The 9,455-nt window shown below is 42.5% G+C and overlaps 1 protein-coding gene across 1 annotated transcript in view; it reads right to left on the bottom strand.

The window, feature by feature from the left end:
- coq10a (coenzyme Q10A) overlaps positions 1-9,372 on the bottom strand; it is a 9,612-nt gene extending 240 nt beyond the window's left edge. Inside the window, exons 1-5 of the mRNA XM_079675283.1 lie at positions 8,620-9,372; positions 6,780-6,923; positions 6,159-6,351; positions 4,437-4,538; positions 1-2,569 (exon numbers count right to left, since the gene is read on the bottom strand). The exon at positions 1-2,569 is cut by the window's left edge and continues 240 nt beyond it. Of these exons, the coding sequence (XP_079531409.1) occupies positions 2,402-2,569; positions 4,437-4,538; positions 6,159-6,351; positions 6,780-6,923; positions 8,620-8,759 (747 nt within the window). The 5' untranslated portion in view covers positions 8,760-9,372 and the 3' untranslated portion in view covers positions 1-2,401. The remainder of the gene's footprint in view (positions 2,570-4,436; positions 4,539-6,158; positions 6,352-6,779; positions 6,924-8,619) is intronic.
- Between the last annotated feature and the right edge of the window lie 83 nt (positions 9,373-9,455).

The raw sequence follows: 9,455 nt of genomic DNA, 5'->3' as shown, positions 1-9,455 counted from the left end.
AAAAACACTTCTGAAAGAAATACAGAAAAAGAAGGTGATTTTCTTTACATGATGCAGCATCTCTGGGGTTATGAATGACATGCACGGTCAAACGTAAAGGTCCCATGTCATGCTTTTCTGGTTATCACCCGTCCCCTCGTGTGCTATGTAGTCTCTGCTGCCCCCAGAACGCCTCGTTGGACATTTCTCTTTTGATTGATTCCCGTTCGCGGGGACGCGCAAAGGTGACGTCATCGCGGGTATTGAACGTTCGCCTAGTTTTCTAAGTTTTTCTCTCTCTTTTGAATAATATATTTCCCATCAGATTAAACAGCAAACGGCTGAATAAATAATGTGCACACACTTGCGAGGAGGCTCGTTTTAAGGACACAATCTTCGTATTGGAACAAACTTCCGTTTTTAAGTGTCGTCCCACTCTGTTATGTTCCTGGAGCCAACAGGGAAGATCTGCACTGTGTTCCCCCCCCCCCCCACTACAACTTTATCCAGGACAGTCACACCGTCTCCAAAATCACACTGGTGTTGCCTGATCCCCTCTGGTGTGTGCTCACAAAAGCATTTCACCCCGGGCCCAGCAGGTAAAAAATTAAAGAGGGGCTTCCATATCCGGCAGCCATAACACCTTCTCTGCCTCTGGATGTATAATAAGACCGTCAACAGGCAGCCTTATGGCAACCTGAAACCTCTCTTTCCGTAACAATTCACGAGCGCCTCCCCCCCCCCCCGTTGACAAATCACGAGCATCTAACTTTTATTCTTTTAAAAACGGACAAAGTGTCTGTGTGAGTTTTGATGCAGGAGATATTCTTGTCTTCAGTTTGTGAAGCTGAAGACAATCTTTTATGAAGCATTTTAAATAGAATATACGAAACGTAAATCCCCCAACTTAAATATATATGTATTTCCCGATCAATGCATGGTCCGCCTCGTGTAGATACATGATTCATAAAGCCTGTAAATAAAATGAAACACCAGAAAGGAAACCAGACATGAGATAAGTTTTATTCCACAGCCCAGAACTTTATCACACAGTACACACACAAAGAACGAGATAAATAGAACATATTTATAGTTTTACAGCGTGTTATCTAGGCAGTGATTATTATTTAATCTGATTATCAAAAAAATGTCCAGGTCTTTCAGTAAACACAGTTATTCGTGATCATTTTGGTAATAATTTTTTTCATTCTTTTATCCAACGAGCAGGCGGTTGCGTTTCGCGGAAAACAAGCAGGCGTTAAATATCAGTGGATTTTTATATATTTTCTAAATCTGTGCTGGGCTGTGAAATAAAAGCGTTATTAAACCTGGTAATGTCTCAGAGACCAAAACATATATTTCCTCACAGCATCAAGAAAGCCAGAATAAAATACATTCAACTTAATTAGAAGTAACATTTCCCTTCTTCTAAAGTTTAATTTAAAACTGTCCGAATATGCAAACGACCGCTGATAAATAAATTAAAGGAGGAGTTGTTTTTGCATCAGATTAACTAAAATGAAGATTTAGATAATTCAATTAAAGGCAGATTGAAGCAGCAGATAAACGTGGAAACACTGAGGAGCAACCGTGCTCATAATTCACCTTTAAGGTCCTTTCCTGCTGGTTAAATCTTTGCTAACGGCTTATTTTGGGGTTTTTTGGACACTTAAAGCAAAGCAGGCACTTCTTAACATTTTCTGACATTTCACACACGATCGATGATCGATAACTGATATTTCGTTGCAGTCCGCCTGAGATCACAGGGTCTCGGTAAGATGAGAGCAAATTAAACGGTTTTTAAAAAGGTGCTTTTTGTTCAGAGTTGTAAAACGAGAGCTGTCGGTCACACGACGACGCAACGCAACGACAGCTGTAACTGTGATCCAGCTGATAAATAGAGAGTCCTTCCAGTGGAGGTGGAGACGCAGCTAAAGGGACGCTTCATTGATTCTGTGACTGACGGGGACACGTTGTAAAAAGAGGGCGCTGCAGCCGCTAGCCCCAAAACAACCTTTAAAGAGTCCCTCAGTGTGTGGCGTCTCCATGCTCTAATGTTCCAAAAGCTCATACTGCAGCACCTCTTTTCACCCTCTGTCTGAAACCAGAGCTGTTGTGATTGGTTAAACCGCTTAAGAAATGTCCCGCCCCTTTAGCCTATCACGTTCAGTGCTAGCCAATAGGAGCCAATAGGAGCGTGATTAGTGGTCATTACAAAGCTAGCTGCAGCGCTCTCTCGTTATTGGACAAAAGAAATCGTCCCCCCTGAGACACAGAAAGATGGTTTGATCCAGATTGAAGAGACCCTTTATCAGAGTATTTTAATGAGGCGGGGGTTCAGGAGTTGGATGTAAGTCTTCTAAAGCAGCATCATGCAGGTGGAGGTGGGGTGGGGTTAAAGGTCACGAGGGGTCAGCTCTGATCACGTCTGGTGCACCTCGTGGAACATCAGCTCTCGGGGGATGCGCGTCTCGGGGCCGTACAGTGTTCCCGCCCGACGCTCGAACGCCGCCACGTTCTGCTTCACCACCTCGTCGAAGAACATGGTGGCGAGCTGAGAGTGGAGCAGGGAGCGGAACTCAAAGGAAATCTGCATCAGAACAGAGGGGGGGGGGGGGGGGGGGGGGGGTCATTACAATGTTTTTAGAGTAACTACAAGGAGAGAGAGGAGGCGGGACATATGCAGTGATCCTGCTGTTATGTTCAATGTTTCTTTCTCATGTATTGTGTCTTGAGATGTGTTGATGCTACACTGTGATGCAAGGAGCATGTCAGACCTGATCTGACCCAGAGTCAGATCTAAACACGGAGCTGCTGTGATGCAAGGAGCATGTCAGACCTCATCTGACCCAGAGTCAGATCTAAGCCCGGAGCTGCTGTGATGCATGGAGCATGTCAGACCTGATCTGACCCAGAGTCTCATCTAAGCCCGGAGCTGCTGTGATGCAAGGAGCATGTCAGACCTGATCTGACTCAGAGTCAGATCTAAACACGGAGCTGCTGTGATGCAAGGAGCATGTCAGACCTGATCTGACCCAGAGTCAGATCTAAACACGGAGAAGTTCAGTCATTATGCTCCAAACATCTGGAACAACCTGCAGGTCCGCTGCAACTCTGACTGCTTTTAAATCCAGCAAGAAGACTATTCTGTTTGCCGCTGCTTCTGATTTAACTATTCACATCTCTGTAACTTTGATCCATGTTCCTGTTATTCATGTTCTATCATCTTTGCTTTGAAATGAGCCCTTTTATAATGATTCTTAATGCCTTTCATTTTTGTAAAGCACCTTGTGTTGAAAGGTGCTTTACAAATAAACTTGTCTTGCCTAAAGTGGTATCGTATCGTAATCCGGGCAGATCTATAGAAATATGCAAACCCACAAACGTAGAGATGAGATCCCTAAATAAAAGTCCTGATGGAAGGAGATGTAGGAAATATATTTAAAACTGCTTTTCATTAACTACTTAAACAATTAGATGTATTCAAAGATTTGTAATTTATTTATTTTGGGATATTTTTGCAGGTTTGCAAATCGTTGTTTTTTGCAAATCTTTATTTTGCATTCATGGATTTGTCCCATGTACACACAGACTGCCGATCCGTTCACTCAACACTAACATTGAGATAAACAGAATCTACTTGCTTCTTTGTTTGAGGAGATGGATATCTGTGCGATGGACACGAAGCTACACTAATACAGGCGGCTCGTTATGCTAAGCTAAGCTAGCTGAGGTGCAGTGGGTTAGTGTGTTGATGCTCAGATCAGAGGAACACCGGTTCAATCCGGCAGGGGCTCAGTCAGTAGGGGCTTGGACTGTGAGCCGTAGGGTCGCCGGTTCAAGTCCCCGATCAGACTTAAAATACGGACTGTAGACTGCTACTTGGAGAGGTCCCAGTTCACCTCCTGCCCTGCCGTGGTGCCCTTGAGCAAGGCACCGGACACTTTGTCTTTATTTGTACCTCGTGTGAATCCTGTGTTTCACTCTGACCCTGTTACTGCTACACACGCCTGACTTTCCCCGTGGGGATCAATGAAGTTCCATCTTATCTTATCTCAAATGAAATACAATGATTATTATTATTTATACCTACTTCACCGAGGTGAGAGATTTGGCTCATGTGATGTGTGGTTGTTTTGTTTCTTTCCGTTAACTGTCAAGTGGGAAGTAAGTATCTTTGTGTTTCTCTTATTATCCTACGATGCTGTGATGTGTGGCTGAGAATAAAAAAATATGAAGGACAGACCATCTATTTCTATGTTTTTAGAAAGGGGCGGGTCATAGAAGATTATTTCTTCTCCCTGCTCCTTTTCGGTCAAAGGTGTGTTTATGGAGACATGTTTTGTAAATATTTGTTATACATGAAGTTGTGCATACCATGAACGGAACAAATGAAATGAAATGTTGAGATCCCGCTCCAACGCTCGTTGAGAAAGCACTTAGGGGGGTTTACTCACAGAAAAGTCTACGGTGCAGGTTCGGGGGTATCCGGGGATCCCAGGGCTGAAGCGCCAGATGGTCTCCAGATGATTGAACAGCTTTCCGTCTGTGCACACCGCCTGGAGGACAGAGGGGGGGGGGGTCAGAAATGAGTCTGTTTATTCCAGGGGGGAGTTAGGGCTTTGTGAAAGTTGCTCTATTTTAGAATGAAATAAATATAAATATGTAAAAACATTAAAAAGTAAAGCAAGAATGTGGAATATTTTTTTTTTCAAATATCCAAGAAAAAGACACATTTATTAAAATATTTAAAAAGAACAAAAGAAGTGAGAAAGTGCAATAAAAACGTCAATAAAATAGTCAAATTAAATACTTTAAATTAAATATTAACAGTTAAATAAAGATATTTTTGAGACATCAAAGTAAAGTAAAGTAAATGTTCAATAAAAGACAAAAATAAATAGAATTTCGTTTTAAAATCCTAAGAAGTTAAAGTGAGAATGTGCAATACAAATATTCTAAAACAAATTAGGGACGCAGCGATACATCGACGCTGGCTGTCTGTCTTAGCGGACAGACCTGACGAAGCATGCGAGAGGACTTCTTAGAAATATGCAGTTATTTTGGCCGGTTTGGATCAAGCCGTTTCTTTACAATTAAAGCAAACGGTAACATGGTTCATACTCGGGATCAGGGCTACACGATATATCGTGACGTGACGATAATCGCGTTATGCGCAGGACGTGCGATTTTTTTGTTGGAGTTGTTCGGTCTATAAAAAGGTCAGAAAATAGTGAGAAATGTCCGTCACAATTTCCCTGAAGGTGAAGTCTTTAAAAAGTTCTGTCAAAGACATTCTCTTTAATGTGATATGAAACCGAGGGAAGCCGGATCTTCATATCTGAGAGGCCGTTAACAGCATTTGAAGAATATGAAGAGATTATTTTTCTGTCAGTTGTTGAGCCGGCTTATTGGATCAGATCTAGAACAATGGGTCACATGACAAAAATGTTTTTAATGCGATATCAAGCAGGCAAATTAACTCAAACACGTCATGGTACAATTATTTTGCTGCTTGCTACGAAGGGAAAACTCGCGCGGCTCTCATGTCGGGGTGCTGAGTGAGTGACAGCAAACCACCAATCACAACCATTCTTGATCAGATCACAGCAGGACCACCGAGCTAGCTCAGCTTGTTGCTCTGATAACTTAAGATCCAGACGTCCGTGACTAAAATCCTTCATCCGGTTAAATATCGTTAAAAAAAATACCAATCGTCTAGAATTACAGTTCAAGAAAGGATGGTTTGACTGTCTTTTCTTCAATTCCTGTATTTTTCGTATCGATATTGATACATCGATACATCCGTGTACACACACCTTTCCCCCCCATCGGCACATCGGTAAAATGCTCCGATGTTTACGTTTTGCTCGGTGAGCGGGAGACGTCGCGTTAGGGTTAAGACTTACACCTGCTTGTAGATCGGGGCATCCCTAGTGTTTATATATTTGATCAAGTTTCTTTAACTCTATACACATGTCTCTTCGATATTGACTATTCTTGCACTATTTCTATTCGTATTTTATTTGTATTTACTTGCACCATGGTATCTGTGTTATTGTGTTGGAGGAGGAGCCTGTGACCTCAGAGCTTCCTTGTCACACTGTAGCTCTGCACACATGGCAATGAAAGCCTTGAACCTTGAAGCAGCAGCAGCTGTGTTGCTCTGCAGGACTCACCTTGACCAGGTGCGGCCTCACGTTGGTGATCATGGAGGTGTAGCGCTCCACCACGGGGGGGAAGCCCACCTCCAGCTGGGCCTTGGCGTGCCCCGCTCTCTTCATGACGGTCGTGGACTTCTTGCACCACGGGACGAAGTGTTTGTAGTCGTCCACGTTGGCCACCACGTCGTACATCTCCTGCATCGAGAAGCTGAGGAGTGCACAATAGGATTCAAATACATATAACTTTATTTATACAGGCCTTTAGAGACACAAACATATAAACAACAACAGAAGTCAATAAACAAAGGTTTGAATAAAACAAGAATTACAAATGTTAATATATAAATAAAATAAGAATAATAAGGAATTAAAAAATATAAAAAAATAAGAACAAAACAATAAATAAATAAATAAAATAAGAATAAAATAAATTATTTAAATAAGAAAAAAATAAGAATAACAAATAAATAAAAATAATAATAAAATAATAATAAATTAAGCAAGAATAACAAAAAAATAAATAATACAATAATAAAATAAATAAAGATTTAAAAATAAGAATGTAAAGAAAGGACTAACATAGTAATCAATAACGCTCAATTCAAATGAGTAATAAAGTCGTTGTGGATGAATTACCCGAGTATCCTGCGCTCTGAGTACTCCTTCCTCTTGTTAGTGAAGCTGAGGAAGTTTCTGCTCGGAGGAACCGTCGTCATCGTGTCCTGAAAGCAAAGCATTCTGGGAGTTCTGGTCATCAGAATGCCGCATGACGACAGGTGTCTGAAAGGTGAGAGGAAACGTCCCGTTAGATTCACTCTGGAAAGAGGGAGTCTCTGCGACAACATTTTGTGTGTGTGTGTGTGTGTGTGTGTGTGTGTGTGTGTGTGTGTGTGTGTGTGTGTGTGTGTGTGTGTGCTGGAGGTTTCTGAGTTCTCTTATGAACGCTGAAAGCTTTGTCCCCTGACTAAATCACGCGAGCAGGATCCTGTGTTTACTTCACCTTTCCATTTCCACGGTAAATCCACACGAGGTATTTCTGTGTTGTTTTCTAAAGGCAGCTTCTCCCTGGTGCAATCAGCCTTTCAAGTGATGCTAAAGTCTGTCTCTAATATGTGAGACAGTGGACTGGGGAAATAAGACATGCCAGTTAGAGCTTTAACTCTGAGGGGTTTGCTCAGTGTGGGGGGTTTTTTTTTAGGCAAGGGGTCCCATTTCACACGTCTCCCATATGTTTCATGATTGTATTTCTATGGACGTTTTCCTCTATTTTCCGGCATTTAGACCACAGACTAGTCAACAATAACTCAGCGCAGGCCTCGCTCTCATTAGTGTACATTTCCCCGGGTCCATGTTGAGATGTCCCACCATTTGTATTTTAATCCCTGAACCCTACACCCTCAGAGTTTCCTTCTCATGTCTTAGACAGTGATCTCTTTACGGTAGCTATTTAGCATTTCATTCACATCATTAGATTAGCATGAGAGATCCCAAGATAGCCCTCAGACATCTCACAGTGTTTACATGCAGAATAAAGGTGACCCTTTTCCATGACCGGCTGCAAGTTACTGTACTTCAGTAAAGATATTAAGGTACATTTTACTTTCACTTCACTACATTTATTTGACATATTTAGTTACTTTGCAGATCTAGGTTCTGTATACAAATTACATACATTACATAATCCTATATTATTAAAGGTTAAGCTACCCAGCTGTAGATACAGTCATTCCAATAAACCCTAACTTGAAATGTATGGTGTTTAAACGGGCCATTCTGCAAAACGAGTACTTTTACTTTTGATACTTTAATTATATTTTGATGAGGATACTTTTCTACTTTTACTTGAGGAACATTTTGAATGCAGGACGTTTACTGTAACAGAGTATTCCTACACTCTGGTACTTCTACTTTTACTCAAGAACAATATCTGAGTACTTCTACTTTTACTCAAGAACAATATCTGAGTACTTCTACTTTTACTCAAGAACAATATCTGAGTACTTCTACTTTTACTCAAGAACAATATCTGAGTACTTCTACTTTTACTCAAGTACAAGATCGAGTACCTCTACTTTTACACAAGTACAAGATCTGAGTACTTCTACTTTTACTCAAGTACAAGATCCGAGTACTTCTACTTTTACACAAGTACAATATCTGAGTATATACTGCCAATAAATCTACAAGAGATTGTACAGTGCAATCAGAGAGATACGTCCACGTTTTAGAGCAAGTCCACGAATCCAGTTTTTGTCAAGTCTGTCACCACCTTCGCGCAGCTGCTGGTTCCACTTCTGATCAGTTTACACTCTTATTGATATTATTGATATTTAACTCATTTAAATACGGTCTCCTTATTTCTTTAGAGAACTCTCCACACTAGCTTTTGACCATTTCCTCACATGACTGGTTGAGTGTGTCCAAAGATAGCCCTCACAGATCAAACTTTAGGTGACCCTTGGCCGGCTTCAGTTACCTGATGCTCTGTCTCAGGCCTCCTCTTGGCCCCCCTGCTGAGAGCACTGACCGGGGGGAGCCCACCGAGGCGATCTGCAGGAAGTCACTGAAGGTCCGCACCCCCATGGGGAGCCTCCGGGCTCCTGCCGAGGCTGCCATCCAACCAGCCGGGAGAAGGAGCTGCTGGAACCGGGGAACAGAGGATTGGAGACCGGGGATCAGAGGACTGGAGAGCTGGGTTCAGAGGACTGTAGGCCGGGGGCTTGATCACCTGAAGCCGGGGTTCAGAGGACCGTTGACCGGGGTTCAGAACACCCGGAGACCGGGGTTCTGAGGACTGCGGACCGGGCGAAGGATCTGCTGAGACCGGGGTTGTGATCACCTGAATCCGGGGTTTGAGAGACTCTGACACCGGTCCAACAAAACCGGGAGTGCAAACACTCTGCTTCTTCCGGTGTAATAGTTCCCACGTTAGTCACTAATCCCGACCGACCAGAATAATATGTTATTTATTGGTTAACGTAACTATGCGTCGCTTCTATAGCCGTGGCGGTGCTAACGTTAGCTCGCCGTTAGCATTGTTTCATAACGAGTCCCGAATAAAAGCGACCTTCCGCCGCGCTTTGTCTGTCCCTTTTTTTAAACGGCAACGCTCACATCCCTCCGCGTTCGGAGATATAGTTCTCTATAAAGTTGAATTAATGGGTGATTTCTTGAGGTTTCGGTTGTTGTTAAACACCGCCCGGCCGAGAACGACCTTCTGATTAAACTAGAGCCGGTGGGACAGACTGTTCTTCTTATTCGTCTTCATTTTCTTTGGTGTTTACTGGCGGTTGGCGAACCAACTTGTAGGTG

Source organism: Notothenia rossii (assembly GCF_949606895.1).
Source record: "Notothenia rossii genome assembly, chromosome: 4".
Taxonomy (NCBI): Eukaryota; Metazoa; Chordata; class Actinopteri; order Perciformes; family Nototheniidae; genus Notothenia; species Notothenia rossii.
This window is presented reverse-complemented; position numbering and strand designations above follow the sequence as displayed.